The 22,591-nt window shown below is 42.4% G+C and overlaps 1 protein-coding gene across 1 annotated transcript in view; it reads right to left on the reverse strand.

The window, feature by feature from the left end:
- Positions 1–21,194, reverse strand: part of LOC147663060 (protein KTI12 homolog) — a gene marked incomplete at its 5' end in the record, with an annotated part of 153,811 nt that extends 132,617 nt beyond the window's left edge. The window contains one exon of the mRNA XM_086950710.1: positions 21,139–21,194. Coding sequence (XP_086806836.1) covers positions 21,139–21,194 — 56 coding nt within the window. The remainder of the gene's footprint in view (positions 1–21,138) is intronic.
- Between the last annotated feature and the right edge of the window lie 1,397 nt (positions 21,195–22,591).

Consider the following 22,591-nt stretch of genomic DNA (forward strand, 5'->3'; position numbering starts at 1 on the left):
TCTAGGTCCCATCACCGTGCATGTGTAAATTTAGGGTGCACCTACGCCTCATTTAGACATCATTTATGATTCGTATGTTTTTTGTTCACAGTGTCCTTTCCCTGATGAAGGGGTGTACGATAACCCCGAAATGCATTGGATGTACATAAGGATGGTATCATATTATGCAAATCAAAAATGAAAAAGGTCAATGATTCATAACAAGGAAATTTACGAATAAAACTACAATTGCAATTTTTGTTTGAAAGTTTTTTGAAACCTCTATCACTCATAGAGGAATTGTAGTGTGCATACAAGGATGGGACCAGTGACCCACTGACCCCACACCAAAGACTGTTAAATGAGATGTTGAGGGACGCCTAACATCACTTGTATAGCACCTTAACATTAAGGAACAACCTCTCACAAAAACCGCTGTGCGCCAGCCCTACCTACACTGCCCTTTTTTACACCCTCATGTTCGGAATTCAAAAGTTACCCAGGGTTTGTGGATTCTTCCGACATTTGAGGGAACCAAAAAAATAGCCAACATGTAGCAAACTTTTGGGCCTTTTTGGAAGGAGGAGGAGAGGAGTAGGCGGAAGGGAAAAAAGGTGTGCATGAAAGTGTATGTTTTTTTTAAAAATGGCATCATGAAAGGTTTGGTTGCTAAGAGAACCCTCTTACTAGCTTTCAAGAGCAAGCAGAAAAAAACCCAACTATTTTTCACCATAGTTTTTAAATTTTTCTCAGTGTTGTTCCAGATTTCCTATTTTTGCATTTCATAACTACTTGCAGTTTAAGGAGGAAAATGGGTGTAAAACCCATGGGTCAATGTAAAAAGCTGTCCATTTCGGAAAAGCAGACAACATTCTAAATGTAGCAGGTAGTCAGCAACAGGTAATTTGTATAGATCGCACCTGGTATTCCGAAAGAAACAAATTGAATTCAAGCACCAATTTAAGTAAGTATCGAATAAGAAAGGCAACCAATTATTTAAGTCAGCTTTCAAAACCCATTGCCCGGCTCAAGAACAGGCTCATGTAAGACATTGGGTGCAAATACTCCAAACCTTCCCGGTTATCAAGCCACATGGGTCTTTAAAAACAGCCAAAAGGGACCCAAGGTTCAATCATGATCTGAAAACGCGCAAAAGAGAGATCGCGAGAGAAGTGCGACGTCTATCCCGAGAGGGAGAAAAGAATCTAAAACAGGAAAAAACAAAGTTGCAGACATTAAGGAGTGCTTATAGAAAGAAGTTGGAGAAAGCAAAAACAGAGTATAAAGAATCGATCGGGCAGCAACTACTAATAGCCAGCAAAAAACCCAACAGCAGCGATTTCTGGGGGATCATTAATACGTTAACAGCAGGTCTAACACTTCACCAACAGGCAGGAATCGGTGCAGAAATCTGGTCAGACCATGTAAAGTCCTTGTTCAACCAACCCAGGAGGGACTTAGAAGAACATCCCCAGGGGCAAGATCATGAACAAAATGAGGCACAACCAACGGCTAATTCAGCCCATTTAAACTCAGTCTTCGAAGAGCAAACTCCTCTGACAAATGAGAAAGAACTAAAAATCCTTATAAAGAAATTAAAGTCTGAGGGAGCGGCGGGGCCAAACGGCATTCCAAATGCAATCTTTAGGAATAACCCAGAGCTATGGTCTAAAATCCTAACACCAGTCTTCAACGAGATTTACGTAAATTCTAACATCCCAGCTTCCTGGAGGGGGACTGTCATCCACCCCACATATAAAAAGGGAGATCATGGTAACCCAGCAAATTACAGATTAATCTCCTTGATCGACGTGGAAGCCAAATTATACACCTCGTGCCTATTGAACCATCTGCAATGTTGGATGGAGGAACAAAACATCATCCCCAACTTCCAAACAGGATTCAGGCAAGGCATGGACACTCAATCGAACCTTGCAACCCTAGCTCTCTTGACGGAACAGGCGCAAAGAAGGAAAGTCCACCTCTTAGCCTGTTTCGTGGATATCAAATCGGCATTTGACAGAGTGAGTAGAAACCTTTTATGGAACAAACTTAAAAGATGGGGCATACCAACCGCACTCCTCACCGCCATCATAACTCTGCACATTGACACTTGGGCAAGAGTCAAGCTGGGAAATGGGTCGAGCACTACCGGAAGTATTCCTACACCAAATGGTCTGAAGCAAGGCTGCGTCTTGGCCCCAAGCCTTATTAATCTGTATTTATCGGACATTGCCAAACACATTGATAATCCAGATTGTCACCTCCCAAAACTAGCAAATAAGCCAGTCGCAATCCTCCAATATGCAGACAACATAGTCTTGTTAAGCCAAACCCCAGTGGGATTACAAAGATCAATAAACAACCTGGCATCCTATCTGGACTCGGAACAGCTAGAGATAAACAAAGATAAAACAAAAATTGCTCGTCTGGTTGACAGAAGGAAAGTAAAGTTAATTTTTTTTAGAAGATCGACAAAAGAACATATTCAGAAATAGAAAAAAGAAAAATCAACACACATTAAATCTTTGTCATTCCCCATCTTTTTCACACATTTTCCGCCACCCCCTACCCTTCCCTCCCCCCCGGGGCTGCAGGAGTGTCGCAGAACAGGATACATAAAATAGACAAAAAAAACACTTTGCGGAACCAGCCGACTATACATATCAAGCATATAAGGGAGAGGAACCAAAAAGCCATAAAGAAAACAGGAGAACCAGCACAAGAAAGATAACCCTAGACCCATTGGGTCTCGAAAGTTGACACTCTACCCCCATCCTTAACTCCTTGAGTTCAACCAGTTTGAGAGGGGCTCCCAGATCCGTTCCCCCTCCCTCCGAGCCCTCGGGCCTCTCCTTTTAAAGACCAACAATTCCCACTTCCCGATGTTTATAAATTTACTAAACCATTCGTGAAATCTCGGGCGGGGGGGAGGTAGCAGGATCCAACGAAACCGGTGCAATGCTCAATCTCAGTGTGGCCATCGCAGTAAATAACTTTCTTTCTGATACATTCATATCCATATCCGCTATTCCTAACATTACCAGCAGTGGTGAAAGTTTGATCAAGTACCCAAACATCTGTTCCAGCCGTTGCTCGACCGCAACCAGCAATGAGGTCAGACTGGAGCATGAGGCGAACATCTAGGGCAATTAACTCCATCCACCCCACCCCATTGATGAATATGATGTGGGGTAACATACAGATTTAACCAGGTCTTGAAACACTGAAACTGGAGGTTTGCAGATATGGTTGCGGTTTGACTGAAGCCTAATGACTCTTCGCATATTTCTTGTCCTGCCTGTACGACATTCAGCCAACGACCAACGTGTTTATCCAGATCGTCACATCTGGTTTCATTTACCATTTTATACAGCGTGGAGATAGTTGATTGACCACCCTGGATCGCATCAACCAGCGGAATATGGACCCAGCTAACCTTTTTACGACTCAAAAAATCACGTATCTGCAAAAATTTAAAGAAATACCGGTTGTTTATACCGAATTTTTGTCTAATACATTCAAAAGACATAACCCCTGTTTCCAAAGCAATGTCCCCTATTACCAAAACTCCTTGCGTATTCCATTCTCTAAAATAACCATCCCTGAAAATTTCTGGCAAAAGAGTATTGCCAGGGACAGGAGTATATATATGTAATCTTCCGATTTTAAATAATTTTCTCACGGGTGTCCACACCTTAAAGGCTGCCAGCAAGGTCTTAACCTTACCCGTTTAAAATAAGAAAAATCAATATGTCTGAAAAACAGTCCCTTAGCTTCTTCCCTGTAAATCAAACGATAAATAGAGATGTCAGGACCGATTGGTTCCTCGCCATCTAATAATAAACCTACATGCCGCATTGTAATTGCCCAGTAATAGAATTGAAAATTCCGTAGCGCCCAACCTCCCCTTTCCCTAGGTAGCGTCATATATTTCATAGCCCGTCTGGGTCTTTTTTCGGCCCATACAAACCAAGAAATAATTCGCTCAATTTTCTTAAACCATATCAAATCAACTAGCAAAGGAATAGCTCTGAAAAAATACAAAATCTTTGGTAAAAAAATCATTTTAACCACATTGCATCTCCCCATCAGAGTTAAATGCAAATTATTAATCCTACGCGCCTCAGAGTCAATTTTACTTAATAAAGGAACAAGATTGATCTCTACGATCTCCTCAGGTTTGGCAGTTAGCTCGATCCCCAAGTATTTTGCCTTGCCAACCACACGTAAGTCTATCAAGCTGATTTTCTCGTTGCGAATTATTTGTGTTTTGGAGTCATTAAGATGGTATCCTGAGATCTTACCAAACTTTGTTGTCAAACTCTGGATTTCTGCCAAAGCAATCTGTGGGGAATCAGTCAATATGGCAAGGTCATCCGCATACCCAAGGATTTTAGTATCTCCTCCTTTGGCTCTAACCGGTTGTATCAAAATATTAGAAAGGAATTTTTTAATTAAAGGATCAATATAAATGGCAAATAATAAGGGGGAACATGGGCAACCCTGTCGAGTGCCTCTTAGAATTTGCGAAATTTGAGCCGTGGGCGGTTGGTACATGCTCCGAATAGCACAGATAAACCCATCACTTAGACCATAATGCAGTAAAACGGCCCATAAAAAAGGCCAGGAGACCCTGTCAAAAGCTTTCTCCGCATCCAGCAGAATTAAAGCCATAGGGTCTCAAGAAACCTTGGTGCAATCAAAAAGGGCAATAGTGCGGCGTATATGGTCTATCGTTTCTCTTCCGGGGACGAGCCCGTGTTGTTGTGGGGATACTAGCTTCTTGATCATCCCGGAGAGCCGATTAGCGAGGATATTGGCATAAATTTTGACATCACTATTTATGAGCATGATGGGCCGATAAGATCCTGTCTCAATTGGATTCTTGCCTTTCTTTAAAAAGGCAACAATTTTGGCTCTTCGCCATGATTCCGCCTCCCCCCTTTGGACCCTACGAAACAGTTCCAGCATAACAGGAGTTAGTTGTTGCCGAAACATTTTGTACAATTCGCTCCGGTATAAAATCCGGGCCTACCGCTTTGCCCGCCGGAAGAGAGTCTATTGCTTGCCAGAGCTCGTCTATTCTAATTTCGGCATCCAAAATTCTCAACTCCTCAGTGGACAAGGCATCAACCTCAACACCTTTTAAATATTCCTAAATCTCAGCCAGCAAAATTTCATTATCAAGAGTATCCTCATGATATAATTTTTGATAGTATTTTTGAAAAGCTAGCGTAATTGCCCCCTCCTCTGTCACCAAACCCGAATCAGGATCCAGGATAGCATTAATCCGAGAGGCAGATTCTCTTTCTCTAATTCTTGCAGCTAATACCTGTCCCGCTCTTTCACTGTTTTCAAACATTCTGGAACGCCATCCCATAAATTTCCCTGCCGCTTTAGCCTGTGACACTTCTGTGATGGCTGACTTGGCTATGATGGTCTGAGTTTGAGCTGAATCACTGTCTCTACCCCCTAGTATTACTTGAGCCAATAATATCTCGGCTTCTTCTAGGTCTTTATACAATCTCTGCATTTTCACCTATTCTTCTCTCTGGCTTTCCCACCCATACCGAGTTGTCTCCCCCCTGATCCCAGCCTTGAGCGTATCCCATACATTTTGGATCCCGGTACTATTTAAATTTTCCTCTAAAAATGTCGAGATCCAGGGATCCATAACTTCAGTGTATTTACTATCAGTAAACAAACCACGATTAAAGGTCCAAGCATCCGGTATATTTCTACAGATTTGTACCTTGACCTCGAGCACAAGCGGATTGTGGTCCGACAAGACTCTTGGAAACCTCGTAATACTAGAGCCTAACATAAGAGCAGCAGATATAAAAAAATAATCCAGCCTGGAACAAGTCTTATGTGGTGCCCAAAAAAAAGTAAATCCCGGGTCCTTCTGCTTTAGTACAGCCCATACGTCAATCAGCCCGTGTAGCTCCATAAGATATTGCAGGGCCTGATAGACTTTGGGTTTTCTCCCTACGTAAGACACCCTAGGTTGATTCATCCATTCGCAACCCAAATTAATATCGAGATCACCACAAATAATGAGTGGTGAAGGTCAGCCGACCAGCTCCACACTTAGCCACTTATATAGTTCTGGGTCATCAAGTATAGGGCCATAAATAGAACGCACAGTAACATTTTTATTAAGAAATCTACCATGTACTATAACCCAACGGCTGAGACTATCCACGAGGATCGAATTACACTCATCTTCCCCCTACGAGCCAAAATTGCCACTCCCTTGGTTTTAGCCTCCAATCTGGTCCAAGAAACTAATTGATACCCATCAATGACCAGCAGTTTGTGCCGGCTAGCCTCGATGTGCGTCTCCTGAAGGCAGATAATGTCTGCGCGCAGAAACGCAGATCTTCTCTAACCCGCCGCCGTTTAACAGGGTCATTTAGTCCACAAATGTTAATAGTGGCTTTTCGGATACTAGCCATACTTCCTAACACATATGCCTATGAAAAAAAACAGCAAGGAAAAGGAAGAGAGAGCAAAAAAAACAGCCAGTCCCCTACAGCAATCTAACTTCATTTCGATTGTTTCCAAAGGTAACCTCAAACCCTGTACATGCCTCCTCCCGCAGCTCCTCCCCCACCCTAATTCGCCCTCCTCCCGCCCCACCCTGAACCCATCCTCAACCCCAAAAACAGGCAAAATAGGTCAGCCGACCCATATGATGCCTCCCACTTCCAGAGTGCCCCAAGGTCACTCCCTGTCTATATAGCTTTCCTGAAAAAAATAAAGGAGCAAAAAGGAGAACCCAAAGAAGAAATTAGCCAATTAAACATCAGCATATAGCGTGTAGCGGATAAGCCATACCAAGTACTCAGAGCTCAATCCCAGACTGCTCTTGCCACACTAACCCCAGTCCGAGATCCACAGGCCCCTAAACATCAGACGTCAAACATCAGGAAGTTCCTTCAGGTACTCATCGGCCTGTATTTGAGGTGAACACCCGGATCTTGCCCTTGAAGATGACCTTTAACCGTGCAGGGTTCATTAGGAAGACCTCGCAGCCCTTCTTTTGGAATGGAGTTATCAGGAGGCGCAATCGCCACCTGCGTTCCACAGTTGCGTGGCAAAAGTCCGGGCGGACGAAAAATAAATGTCCCTCTGCCGATCGCTTGTCCTCAGGTAGGGCTTTCTCAAAGATGGCTTGCCTTAACAAAAAATTGCCAAAAAAAAAAAATCAGAATGGCCCTTGGTTTACCTCCGGGGTCAGGGTTTTTTTTTCAACATTAGAGGAAAGCGATGAACTCTTTGGATCTCGCTTTCCCAAGACCAATGAGAGAGCTCCGGGAACGCGGCTTGAAACAGCTTAATGACAAAACCTCCAATATCCTGGCCCTCTACTTTCTCCTCAATCCCGAGGAGGCGGAGGTTATTCCGCCGTAGTCTATTTTCGGAGTCCTCGAGTTTCCACATTATGTCCGCTAGCTTATCATTAGCTGTGGTTTTGTTGACAGTACTCTGAAGACCAGACTCAAGCTCAACAATACTCTCTTCCAAGGCTGCAGTTCTGGCAATGACTTCTGAGCAGGCCTTCGTGTTCTTCCTTATGGCCCCCTGTATCTTCATAGTCGCCATTTGTGCCCTCTTGTGCTCTTGTCTTGCCTCGCTTTGGATAGATTTAAGCATCTCATATATCAGGGTATTTAATGGCGGTGAATGAGATTCACCCCTAGATCCCTTATGATCACCTCCTCGCGCCCTAGAGCCCCCTGAGCCTGTTAGGCTTATCGCTGCCTGTGCGTAGTCCCACTGAAGGTTGTCGCTGGTCTCAGACCCATCACTGTGCGAGGGAATTAGCTTGGCCTTACTGCGGCTATGTCGGGGTGTGTTTTTTTTAGAGTGTCAGCTGAGTTAGGGGGGCTGCCATCCTCCTCATCTGAGGTGAGGCTACCGGTCTCAGAGTTAGCAGTGAGATCGGTGTCTGACTCCTCAGCCAGGGAAAAAAAAAAAACGTCTCCATCCAGGGGGTCCACTGAGCTGGGCGCTCCTTTACCATTAATCTCCTCCGTTGGCGCGATGATAGAGGGAATAGTGCGCTGGTGTGGTTGCCCACTAAAAAGATTTCTAGCCACAGTCCCATTGCTGATCCCCTCCGTCTCTTCCGCGTTAAAGGTTTCTTGTCGTCCCATTGCACATGGCTCTTCCACTGTCAGAGAGAGGCCCACTTTCAAGGCTGTCACTCTGCTCTTCCCCCTCACCGCCGGAGTTCAAATTACCCCCAGTCCCTGTTTTCTGCAGCCCGGGTGAACGCAGGTCCCTGGTTATATCAACAGCACTCCCACTGACCGGCGACTTTAGTGCCAGCGCTGGTTTAGGTTGTTTACCACCACCAACAGTCTTCCCCCTCGGTCTTTACAGAAAACATAGCAAGGACTGTAACTACTTTCCCCTGTCCTGGCCCCTCCGGTGCAACTGTAATAGCCCCTGGTGCAGCAGCAGCAGTAATCCCCGGTCTCCCATGGTCTTTAGTGCCAACACTGTCATTCTCTTCGGAACCTGCGGAGGGAGGAGGTTTCCCTTTAACTAGCCCTGCTTTCTTTGCACTCACCGGCATAGCTCGGGGGCCACTCTTGTCGACTTTATCCGATTTGTCCGATTTATCCTGTTTACCCAGCCTCTCCGTTTTCTCTCCCGAGGGCTGCTGTTTCTTTGTCCCGAGGGTTGACACTTCCCCCGCAGGTTTAACCATATTTGAGGGTCTGTTCCCATTTCCATTTTTCCTCGGCGGCATTGTGCTGAGCTGAACACCGGCCGACTCGAGACAACATTGCTGGGCTTTCTCCGCTGACCACGCCCGCCAGGCTCCCAGGTGTACGCTGCTCCAAAGGATGGTGAAAGCGAGCCGTGCTGACCGCACCCACAGCCTCCGGATCTCCCTCAGCATTAATTTTGCCAAACTTTGTTCAAACGCCACTTTTGTACTTTTGCCGACCGTCTCTTTGTGAATCCTGGGCCCCGTTTTCAATTACCGCTACAGCCTTTCTCCACGGCGGCTCCTTAGCAGCTCCAAACCATCTAAACTCACAGGTGAGACAGGGAGTGACGCTCACTCGACTCAAGCGGCCGCCATCTTGCCCCCAGGAAAAACGGAAATTAAAGTTCAAATGGAGGGTAAAGGGGGCCCACGTGGAAGAAAAAATTGCATACAAATGTCTGGGCGTGACAATCGGGCAGGGCACAAGTCACAAAGAACACAAAATGTCCCTCAAAGCAAAGACTCAGTCCCTGATCTACGCTTACAGATCCTTGCGCAGAAAATTGGACTGCCCTAATCATTCGCACTTGTTAAAAGTAATGGCTGCCCAAATCCAGCCAAGTTTGTCATACGGTCTTGTCCCCTGGTGTGGCAAAGATTCGCATTTCCTGAATGAATTGCAGTCAAAAATCTATTAATCAGTTTTTGACTTGCCAAAATCTTGCTCGCCCGCCCAGGTACGACTGGAATTTGGGCTTCAGGATCTTAAATACAGGGCAATGAGCAACTTCATTAAATTCTGCCACACCCTCCGGTTATCCGAAGAGGATACTCTAAATAGACTCTGCTGGGATGAAGTAAGGTCAGAGAACAAGCAAGAATCCCCAAACTCTTGGGGGAGTTATCTGAGTACATCCTTGGCCTCTTTGGAACTTTGGAACTCCAACCAGCTTGGGACAACAAGATGGATCGAGCATCCTTTAACGAAACCGTGAACACCGCAAGCAAAAAGAAATCTTTATTGGAAGATAAATTTGCGCTCACAAAATGATGGCATGGAAGGACAGTCATGAATTCATACAGGTCTCTAAAGCCACAAGCCTATTTATCTGCCCATTTCAGTTCCTTTTTAAAGACGTGCTTTCTAAAGTTCAGGATGGGGGTGCACGTCTCCAGAACTTATCCCTCTCATGGCGACAGATTTTAACTCAGAACGTTGTCGCTTATGCGGACTCCAAAAGGAAACTTTGGCCCATTTGCTGTGCGCCTGTCCAGCCATGCTAACCCAAAGGAGACAATATCTAAAGGCGATTTTTATCAACCAGAACATTCGCTGAAGCAGTAATAAGCTGGCTGGAGGGCTCGTCATGCATCTTGTCTTGCCGAGGAGTCAAATTCATGAGACTAGTGAACAGCTGCCTATTGCAAGCAGATGATCTTTAATTAGTATTGCATGTAACGTATCCCCATACTTTTAATTTGATGGTACATAATTTTTTATCTTTTCTGCTGTAACTTGATTGATAAATAGTTTTAGAATGATTTTTATAATAATACAATTTTACACACTTGAAATGTACGGGAATCAGAGTACAGATGCAATTATGATCGCTTGCATAACGTCACTCTCAGCTGTTTGCATGATGAAGTTCACTTATTTTATGTAGGGGGGTATTGTAATGATTTTAATTAATCAAACAATAAACATTAAACTTGAAACTTTAGTGTAGAGTTCCACAATCAGTAAATAGCAGTATTTCTGGCCGATGTCACTTTCAAAAGGTTCTTAATACATAATATCTTAAGTAAAACCAGCCAACGAGTTTCGTTCACACAGGAGCTAAGGGCTAAGCTCCTGAGCTCCTAAGCTAAGGGCTTATAGTACATGTCATGAACATATGAGAAAAATACCTCCAACCCATTGTCGATTGAGGACTCAGGACAGAGAAAACAGCACGGCCTTACATTCTTCATGGTGTTGTGCTATAGTCTACGTACCGCTTGCCGGATACGGCAACACAACCCAGTGAACAAGGTGCTGTTTTCTTTATCATTGATCCTCAATAGACAATGGATGTCAGCTATTATCTTATATGTTCATGACCATTACTGTAAGCCTTGAAGTTCCTGGGTGAGCGAAACGTGCTGTCTGGTTTTATTGAAGAAATTAAAAATAAAGAACCTTTTTAAAGTTACACTGGCTGGAAATACTGCTATTTACTGATTGTGGACTCTACACTAAAGAATTTTGAAAGTGGACTGGACTAATTTGTTGCTTCACTTATTCAATACATATTCTCTAATAAGTGTTGTTTACAGCCAAACCTGAGAGGTGGGCAATGATCAGGATATTGTAAGGAAACTAAATGGTAGTACAGAGCATTAATCCTTAGCTGTCTAGGTGTTTTGATTACCAATGAAAGTAAGCAGGAACACGCTTAGGCCAAGCCAATAGGTCTCACCCATGCTAGAGCTATTGGCTTAGGCAAGGTGTTGAGACGTGTATACCACAGTGGCTGCGGTTCAGTATGGCTAAATGTTAGTGGCGTGGGTTGGGGTAGAGTGGAGTGGGGTGGATTGGGGTAGATTGCAGTGGGGTAATTGGGGTAGATAGCAGTGGTGTAATTGGAGTCGATTGTAGTGGGGTGAAGTAGGGTAGATTGGAGAGGGGTAGATTGAGGTAGGGTGGAGTGGGGGTAGACTTCAGTGGAGTTGGGTAGATTGGGGAAGAGGAGTGTGGTGGATTGGGGTAGAGTGTAGTGGGGGTAGACTGGAGTAGAGTTGGGTAGATTGGGGTGGCAGGGTAGAGGGGTGGATTATAGTAGATTAGACTGGAATGGAGTGGGGTTTATTGGGGTACTTTGGAATGTGGTAGAATGGGGTGAGGTAGATTGGGGTGCAGTACTGTGAGGTAGATCGTAGTGGGGTAGATTTGAGGAGTGTGGTACACTGGAGTGGAGTGTGGTAGAGTAGAGTTGGGTACATTGGAGTGGAGGATATTGGGTGGTTTGGAGGTGTGGTAGATTGCAGTGGAGTGGGGAAGAGTAGTGGGGTACACTGGAGTGGGGTAGACTGGTGGAGTGGGGTAGATTAGAGAGGAGTAGATTAGACTGGAGAGGAGTTGGATAGATTGCACTGGAGTTTAAAGTGGAGTGAGGTAAATTGGACCGGAGTGAAGTAGAGTGGTATACTGAAGTGAAGTCGGATAGATTGGAATGTGTTGCATTGGGGTAGACTGGAGTAGGGTGATCTGGGGTATATTAGAGCAGAGTGGCATAGATTTGGTTGGAGAGGAGATGATTAGTGTTGGAGATTGGAGTGGGGAAGATTGGGTTACAGTGGACTGGGGCAGACTGGTGTGGGGAAGATTGGTCTGGGCTGGGGTAGATGGATCACAGTGTAGGGGATTGTGGTAGAGTGGAGTGGGGTAGACTGAAGTGGGATGATTGGAGTGGGGTAGATTTAGGTAGAATGGAGTGAGGTAGATTGGAGGGGGGTTGTTTAGAGTAGTGTGATAGATTGGGGTGGAGTGGTGTAGACTAGATTGGGGTAGATTACAATGGAGCAGATTGGATTGGGCAGATAGGAGTAGGCTGTATCGGGGTAGAATCAGGTAGAGTGGAGTCGGATATATTGGTATAGATGGGAATGAGTCGGTAGACTGAAGTGGAGTGTGGTAGAATTAAGAAGGGTAGATTGAGTTGTTTAAAGTAAGGCAAAGTGGAGTAAAGGTAGAATGGGGTAGTTTGGAGTGGGGTAGATTGGGGAATATTGGAATAAGGTAGTTCAATGGGGTGGATTGGATGGGGTAGATTGGAATGGAGTCAATCAAACCAATCTGTATTTGTATAGCGCTGCTAATCACCAGTGAAGGTATCCAAGGACTGAGAGTGCATCTGCAGGGAGGCTCAATTTTATAGCCAGGTCCTTTTCAGAATTCCAAGAGATAGGATGCGGTCCAGAGGTGAAGCGGGAGTTTGTTCCAGAACTTTGCAGCGAGGTAGGAGAGGAAGCGTCTTTTACTGTTTTTACAACGTCTGCAGGGAGTGTGGGCGATGCAGATGGAGGCGGAGCGCAGGTGACAAAAACAAGTCTGAGCTCCCTAGGAAATGCCTTCAAATTTTGTTCTTATCTTGTCACATTTATTCTGCATTCATAGAAAGAGGTAAAATGTCAAGCTTGTCTTACTGAAGGAGTTTAGTGTTTACTTTTCTTTCTCTGACATTAAAGTGGGAGAATTAATGTTGCAATCCTCCTGAGTATCGATGTAAGACAAGAGCATGCAGGATGTTTTTTTTCTAGCACACAACAAAAATAAAATGCACTGTGCTAATGTTTCACAATATATCAGAATTAGTTCAAATGAAACACTTTCTTTGGTAATTCTGAAGTGCGGTGGAAATATATTTCAATACGATCAAAACACATCAATACACAAGGTGATGACATTTGCAAACATTGTTTATGTGCAGTGGGGTAGATTAGAATGGCTTGTGGTAGATTAGTGTGAAGCGGAATGGGGCAGAGTAGAATGGAGTGGGGTTGTCTGAAGTGGGGTGGAATGGAGCTGGATAAATTGGAGTGAATTCAAGCTTGGACATGAGTGGGGTAGATTTGAGTGACAAGTGGTAGATTAGAGTGAACTGGAGTGGGATAGATAGGGTGGGGTAGAGAAGAGTGGGTAGATGGTATCATAATGGATTGGAATGGGGAGGGTGGAGTGGGGTAGATAGTAGCGAAGGGGAATGGATTAGATTGGGTACTTTGGAGTAGAGTGGGATAGACTAGAGTGGGGTAAGTAGTGTGGATAGGAGGGGTATAGAGTGAAGTAGCGTGTTGTGTCATGGCATAGATTGGAGTGGCATGGCGCTGAATGGTGTGGTGGGTATGTGTCCCTAAACATGTGACGCATGGCTTTTTGGAAAATTGAAGGTGCTGATGCCAGTCTGAATGGAATCTTTTTTAACTGATACACACCACAAGATGTGATGATACCTGTCAAATGCTTCAACTTTTCCACCACATTTATTTGGTGGTAGGGACTTCGTAAGTCTAAGGTAGAAAACTTTGTGGTTCCACTGAACATAGAAAGCAAATCATTTATCTTTGCAAGGGATGCCTAGCGACAATGTTTTCGTTAAGAGCCCTCACGTCTATACCCAATCTGAGTTTGCTGTTGTTTTTCTTGACCAAAACCACAGGGGATATCCATTTCGATGTTTAGATTTCTTTGATGACATCTCTTTTCGCATTTGATCCAAAAGAACTTGTAACTCCTTTCTAATACTGAATGTTACCATTCTCATTTTTTGTTTGGCAGGTTCTGCTCCGCTCTAAAGTTTAACTCCATGCTCATAGCTTTGTAACTCTCCCATTTTTTTGCTAAATCCTACGGGGAAAGAGGCCATTATCTTTTCCCTAGCTTGCAGCTCTTGAACAACTAATACAGGTTCCTCTGTGTTAGGATCGAGTTTAATGTTTAGTCTCCTGTGGTCTTTTCAACCTGGCACATTTGCTTCTTTTTAGCCACAAATTTTCAGCTGAGTCACTCTTCCTTTAAGTTTTGGTATGGCTACAAAATAATCAAGAAAGTCAATGTGTTGTCCATCAAAAGTGACAGCAACCACATTGGGTTGTAATAATGGTGTCATTTTTTCTCCTAATTTAGTTTCAAAGTATGATTTGGAAATGATTGTGAAAGAAGAACCAGAGTCTGCCATCACAGATAACTCTGTATGCAACACTTGTAATTTATAGATGGGTGGATTCCACTCGCACCATCAACACTACATTTTTCCCATGACCAGGTCATCTTTTATATCATTTCTTTTGAAAGTTGTGCATCCAGACAACTGTGCAGGCAATGTTTGGGTTGTTTTTTCATGTCCCTGTACATTTTTGAAAAGTTAACTATTCTTCTACAATTGTTACATTCTTTGTTGAAAGCTGGACAGTTTCTTGAAGATGCAAAATGGTTGGAATCACCACACCTATAGCAGTATGTTTTGTTATCCTTACATCGACTATTGTAGATCTAATTTTTTACATGCTTCTCAGCCAAGGCACAAACATCTCTTTTTTACTTTGTTGGGTTCAATTGACTTATTTTACCCAGTTCATGGATTGTTCTATAGGTTTTGCAGAATCCACCACTTCTCCATGGTGGGATCCCCCATAATCCATAAATGCTCTTGGATAGGTTTGTTATGTGTGAAAACCATGAATTTGTCACATATCATCTCATTTGTTGTGTTTCCAAAATTACAAGTATTTGATGAGCATCTTAAGGCAGTTAAGAATTCATCAATAGATTCCCCCTCTTTCTGTTGCCTTCTGTAGTAATGAGATCTTAGTGCAGTACTTCTAGTAGGCTTAAAAAAGGCATTTAATCTCAATAGTTTCATCAAATACATTCACTGCCTCATCTTTGTCCTCGTTTTAGGCAAAGATCGGAAGACTTCCTGTCCATCGACCTAATAGAATGCAGAAGGATATATTTTTTTCTTCTCTATTCTAATAACATCAATTGCAATTAAATACGCTTGAAACTCCTCCTTTCATCTCTTCCAAGGTATAGGTGGTTCACCTTTTGTTTGTAAAAATTCCAAAGAAGTGTGTAAATGCATGTTTTCACCTTCATTACTTTCAAAAAGAGGATATGAATGAGTAAGTTTTTTATAATTGTACCTCTCATAGTGACTGTGTTTAAGATAATGTTTCTTTTAACTGTCGCAGTATATGCCAATTTTTCACAAGGCTGTATTCAGGAGGTCTGAAACACTTAAGATGGCTGCAAATTTAGCTGGAACGTGAGAACTCCGTAGAACACACTATAATACAAAATGGCTGCCAATAACCAAAGTGAGGCTTGAAATACCTGGCAAATCACTCACTTCGAGAGGAGAAATCAGTTTCCAGTCTCCTCCCTGAAAGGCATACACAAATCATCAGAGCACGCTCCTTAGTGAGTCCAACCACCTGCCATAGCCAAGAAACACCCAGTGCGCAGAGCACTCACTGCCCACGCCTGATCTTCCTCTAGATATTAGAGTCCAGCGTAGATGGCAAGCAACGGGCTGTGCATGACGTAGTACTTCTTGAATATCGCACCAACAGGTCCTGTAACACGATGCCACAATAACAAAGTGGTATTTCACGTAATGAAATGACGATAAGATGTCAAACTAAATCTTTTTCAGGAGCGTATTTATTTCACATCCACAACCAAGAGACTCATTACATCATCCTCCTCAGCTGCTAACATCCAGACCTACAAGACCCCCAACATTCGGGGCTCATGTCCTTTATCCAATTGGTGCACAAGAGTGGAAAACAGGTAAGAGAAAGGAGGTAGGGAAGCGGGACAGGTTGGGAAATGTAAAAAAATACATACTATATTCATTAGGTACTAATATATTGAAATATGACACGCTTCTTGTAAGCAAGCCTGGGTATTGAAAAGCAAGAAGCCTGGATTTATAATTGTGTCAGTCTCGAAAGCAAGGGAGCGCTCCTGCCTCATAAAGCTACCCAAAAGCAGACAGTGCAGCATTCACAATGTAGTCATATGTGTATGGCTAATTCCAGCAGAATGGAGGGGCAGAAGTGCACAGAAAATGGGGACACAGTAGATCTTTCTTTATATTTCCGGAGCTGCAACCTCACCAATTATCACTGTCAATTGATTAACTCCAAGCTATTTTAGGTTAGGCTAGGACCTCTCTGCCTTTTGGTGCCTTGTTGACTATTCGGAAGAGCCTGAACCTTACAAGGGCAGGTTAGTTAAGTGTTCCCAGTTTTCAGAGGTCTTACACAACATTAGGGAGTGTCTGGGATTCAATACTGTGGAGCCTGCTGGTAACCTAGAGGATTTTTTTGGGTCCAACAATTTTCCCGCCCCCACCCGGAACTTATAATTTGCTTGTCCCCAAGAAAATAAAGGACATTCTTTCTTGTGAACAGAAGCCGACTGCTATGACTGGGCATCCTTGCTTCCTGGGCCAGAGCAACCCTGAGTCTGCATCACCCTTGGGAGGTAAGCGATGCAGAGTTTCCATAGTCAACACCTTGCTAGTTAGCATGTCCTCCTCATTGGATACTGAAGACAGACTTCATAATGACCCTGTTGTATAGAAGGCGGTGAAGGCACTTAAATGGAAGTATACTGCACGCTCTACAAACGGATGCACAAGAGAGAAGACTACAGTGATCTTCTGGCAAAATGTGGAATTAATGGTCCAACGTAACCTTCAATGTACTATGTTGGAAAATTGATTATTTGAATTGGTAAGCATGCATCTACCACTGGCAAAAAGGCCACTAACAAAGTCTAGGGCTCAGAATAGGTCTCAGAAAATGATTCCCATGCTCAACCCTTGGTAGCTTGGCTGCGAGCAGGCAGACTTAACTTCAGACACAGGTATGTAAAGCATTTAAAAACACCAATTCAGTAAATAATTAACACAATAAAAACTCAAACACCAATTTATAAAAATAGGAAATATTTTTATCTTTAAATGACACCAAAACGAAAAAATCTAATGTAGGGAACTGGAACTAGGCTTGCAGCCGTAGCTAGGCTTCCATTCCACGTTTGCTCCTGGTTTCACGTGGAGTAGGGCACATTATTCTGCCAGGGTTTTTAATGGAACCCCTCATCTCCTGTGGAGGTGACCTACTATGCCGTGGCTGAGCGGAAGGCTCTACTGACCGACTTAGTTTACTCAGAGTCCTTCTGCTACGGTCTTTGACAGTCACACTTAGAACTGGGTTGAAGCTTAGAAAGAGTTCCATTGTAAACCTAAGCAGATGGGTCAAGTTAACTAACAACAAGGCAGCAGTTCAGGTGTTGCACTGGGGTTGTCCTTGGCTTCTCTACTAGGAGGATAGCCAGGCAGTGGAATTAAACTAGAGTATGTCCATGCACAAGTTTGCAGAATTGTGGCTTGAGCTACCCCTCACACCGTTGTGTGACACCATAATTTTGAGTTTTTTTCTGATCATCCGGAGGGGTTCTTGGATGGCAATTTCTCCTGCATTTCTGTAGAATACACTCATCTGGGAAGAGTTCTGGTGGATTGGTTTTCAGCACACTTTTTGCAATAAGAATATTTTCATGGAGTAGGACTTTGACAACCAAGAGAACATTCAAGGTGGCTGCTAATCTTTATTACTCCAAGTGAAGGTTTTCCTCATTACAGTCAAGAATTCCTCTTTCCTGTTTGCTGCCTGAAAACCTGAACATGCTAAATCTGGGATGGCAGCAGACAAAGGGAAGGAGCTTTTGCCCCAAACAACAAAAGAGGACTTTGCAGAGTTTCTACAACTGCTGTAGTGTTAGGGGAAGGGGACAAAAGAATTGCCTGTCCCAAGAATGGCAACTCACTGTCACCCAGTTAGGACTCCAATGAGGAAGACCTGGATTCAAAATAATGAAGACTGATAAGTAAGCAGGCATTGTTGACTCAGCTCTTAGATTACAGATTTCAAGAGACACTTATGTGGTATATTTGTTTCACCTTCTCCCTGACATGTCTTTGTTCATCAGTCTACTGTATAAGAGTTTCTTTCAGCTGGTCCCTTTGAATCTCAAGAACTTTATGTGATAGCAAGTACCTATATTGATGGTGTTTTGGAGGGGGCAGGCATTTCTTAAAATTTATACCAGCTGTGGTCTTCATAATTCAGAGTTTAGAACTGCTGCTAACTGCATTAATTATGAGTAGCAAGAGTGAATTAGTTTGCCAATGCATAGGATAACTTGCAGGGGTGTGGAATTTATTAAAATATCTATTGTTCTTGGGGCAGGTTGCTTCATAAATCTACTTGTCCTTTAACAACATCCACTTGTCCCTTTGGTGCTATGTAGTGCTGCCACAAATTATGGAAGCAATCTCATTATATAAGAGCTCTTATATAGCCTCTCTGATTATACCAGGGCATATACCATAGTGTTTGAATACTAGTAATCATTTTATGTTGCCACGTTTCTGAGATCTACATACTGGGACTGATGATGGTGGTAAGCAGTAGTTCCAGGGTTAGAATGCCCTTTTGAGTCTGTGCAAACCTACTAACTTGCATGTTTTAAGGGTTTTCAACAAATCTTCTCTAATCTTTCCCATACTGAGAAATGTTGGAAATGTACTCCTGAGTGGCAGACGTAAACCTTCTTTCAGAGTTGGGAAAAAAGTAGTTGGAGGGAAAACCTTTCAACATCCAGGTTTTCACATGAGCAAATCTACACATGCATATTTGCTCATGCTAAAATGCAGTTCACAAATATTTTGTAGAAGTACAATTTCTTGCCCTTTTATGTAAATTCTTGTGAATTCACAAAAGCCATAAACCAAAGGTGCACTTTTGAGACTTTCTTTAATAATTGGGCCCCTAATTTGGTCTGGAGTTGACCTTTTGTGTTTATTAAAATTGTCTCTCTCTCAGAATCGGCTGGCTTCACTGTGAGTAAAAGCATTCTGCTCTTCACAAGGAGCATATCGGTAAACAAAGTAGTTTTGTTCAGTGCCAGTAACTAATGTGTGCATTTTTGAGACCAAAAACAATTTTTGCATTTGCCATTGTTTGTTATAATCGTGAGGGCCCGGCAGCTCTCAAATCAATAAGGTTTTACAAAAGCCATGCCAAAACAAGTCACGCATTGCCAAAACTACAAAGCTGACCACCGATGTCAGACCTACTGGCTTTGCCAAGGCTTGTTTATTTTTGTTTCCCATAATCTTATTGAAACTGGTTACACAAATTTTCTAATATGAATATTTTGGGTAAATACTAGCATGCATCAACACATTTTACTAAATGATGCTGCAAAGAAATGGTACCTGAAATTTTACAGTAGTTTAGCGAAATGTTTCTTTCCCTACTTTCATTTTTTAGGAACATTTTATATTGAAAGCAAAGAAACATTAATCTTGCTTTCAAGCTTCTGCAAATATTTGCATCTATTCAGAGAGCATTCTGTGAGCATCATGCATAGACTCATGTTGCTAAACTTTGAAACCGTGTGTACACATTTTCATACTGGAACCACTGTCAGTAGTGCAGTCAGAACGTACATTTACTTAGAGCGCTCACCCTAATAATAAAGGCTTTCAATTAATGAACTATAAATACAAGTTTGAACAGCATTAACACATGCACACAAATATCAACTTAACCACAGGCAGTACCCTTCTCTGATCCTTAATGTGGTACTGCAAACTGGCAGCCGAAGGGTTTGTGCTGCAGGGGGTGGGCCTACTTGTCCCAAGGACAAAATACACATTAAGACTTGTTGCCCTTGACCCCAAACAATTTGTCCTGGGCGTCGGACTACAGGAATTCCATATCCCTGTCTTGTATGCAACTATAATCTTAAAGATAAAATCAATTGATTTATCTCCTAGGGATGATAAAACACAGAATTTTCAAGACAATGAAAACACGTGTATACTAATCTGGATTGAAAATTTCTAGTTTGAGGTACCCAATAATTACAATTTTGAAACTAGATATTATCCAAACCAAAAAACAATATGCATAGGCAGTAAAATGTATGTTTTAGCAGGAAAGACACTATTTCAGATATTGGCTTCCCTTCCCCTCGACCTCTGGGTAGGTTTTCTTCTCCGTCCCACCCTGGAAGGAGATTTACTCCTGCCCTTTAAAACAATTCAACATTGGCTGTTTGCTGGCTTGGAATAGTCTAAGAAACTATATGTGAATACTCACAAACACGTTTTTGGGCTTTCTCAAACATTCATTGAATTGCCACCCTTGAACCTCCAATTCCCAGCCCTTCAAGGATTTACTAATATGGAAATCTATGTGTGGGCAAATCTTTTCACAAGGGTGAAATGCCAATAAATGATTGGCAAAAAAGGCTTTACTCCTTCAAATAAGTCTAGCTGTATATGAAAACTGAACTTTCAACTGCAAAAAGCTATGATAGTCAGGCCCAACGACTCTTACTTATAATCATTTAAATTGTCAGTGGTTAGCCTCCAAATCTTGCATGGATTCGTTCCCTGTAGAGCAATGCTGGACAACCCTAACAAACAGCAATTCTGAAATGAGAAACTCCTTAAGGATTATTGCTACTTTTATACTTTTCTCACAAAAGATAGTGTGTCAGTAAATTAAACTTGATCACGCTTTCACTGGACAGCACTTTAGTACAGTTTACCTGCATCAACACCAGTAGAAAAGTACTTGGAGGTTAACAATATACTATTAATAACGTACTGGTCAGTACATTTAATCTATATTAGAACATTGGAATATTGAGAACTCCATTGCAAACAATGGGGTGGCTCCAGGTATATAATGGCTGTTAGATGTCTTCTGCCCAACATTCCAATGTTTGTCTTTCTCGGCAGCGGGATATAAAGCTAAATGACGTTGCCCATAAGAAACAGGATAAAATGTCATACCAAGCAGTGAGGCGTCTGTGTATGTTTTATCAAACAGTACAACTCGTATCTGTAACCTGAAAAAGATCAAATAAGTACAATTAACACCTTTATTACAAAAGTGATCTATTTCAAATAAAAACAAGCATTAAATGTATTCAAGCAAAACTGGTATTTCCATGCATTCTCTCTCTGGCAGACATTTTACTTTAAAGTCAGCCTTTAAAAACAGTATGATTCATCCTTTCAGACATTTCATTATGAAGGCAATAGTTTCAGTTGCATTTTTTTTTAAAGAAAAAGTTAGAGAAGCATACAGGATTGATTCACTACCTTTGCAGGTTGCCCAAGGACGTGCATGTTGGACCTTATATACTCTGGCCTAGAAATAATTTGGAGGGCATTGTTGTTTTATAGGGAGAACCAAAAATAAATATAAGTGGCCATAAACACTCGCTCTGGATGCTCCTAGTCGCTCTATGGACACAAACTCCTTAGGTCCTTAATAGGGCTTTTGCAAAGGTCAGAATACAAGCGAGGTCATAGATGCTGTAGTTAAGGTTTTATTTGGAACAGAAATGTAAGAAAGTAACGCGAAGCTAACATCACCCTGGTTCCAATGTAATATTGCTTAATAACCTGAGCAGACAGTTCACAATAATCACACTGTATGATTTCATGGTCTGCTTTTGTCTTTAACATGTTATCATAGTCATATAAGGCTTTGTTTGTCAAAAGTTACCAAATAAAGCAGCCGGGTGTAATTTCCGAACTCATTTTCATCTCTTTTAGTTGGAAAGTGGCGGCGAGCATCAGAGGCTCCAGCAATTCTGTCTGCACGTTTGTTACGGTCATCAAAATTTGAGGAAAATATCCTTTATGTGGACAACACCTAACACTTTAGTGTGCGCGGATGCTACCTAATACTTTAGTGTGCGCGGATGCTATGGAGTAAAAAACTGAACCACCCTTCTATTTTACACCCATTGCAATGAGAAGTTGTAATCTATTTATTCTATAGTGCTACTTCGTTTTGAACATGTAATTGCTTGAATGAACCTTGACACATACTGATAGTTTACATTTCAATATTGATTTTGTATTTATACTACCTGAGCAATAACAAAACCTTACATTAACTGCTAGGATTCGTGAATTTCTGAAAAGTAGAATCAGTTTTATTTGTCGTCATACCTTTACACATGTTCCTGTATATTACAGTACCTGGTTTTGAAACCTGGCACATCAAAGTGAAAAACGGAGAAAGCGCAGCATTTTTTTCACTTTACTTTCTACTTTCAAGACTTCTCGCATATGTTCTCACAAGAAGATTCTCCCATCTGCTCTTTAGGCTGGTTTTGCTTAAAGTAACAGTTTCTATGATGTGTTCTGCCTCTAGACTCTTGCACTGAGAACAAGTGTACCAAACCGTGCGTCTGATGTATTGAAACTTAGCATTACATTCTCGAAGGTG

This window comes from Lissotriton vulgaris, unplaced genomic scaffold (genome assembly GCF_964263255.1).
Source record: "Lissotriton vulgaris unplaced genomic scaffold, aLisVul1.2 SCAFFOLD_1430, whole genome shotgun sequence".
In the NCBI taxonomy this organism is placed as follows: Eukaryota; Metazoa; Chordata; class Amphibia; order Caudata; family Salamandridae; genus Lissotriton; species Lissotriton vulgaris.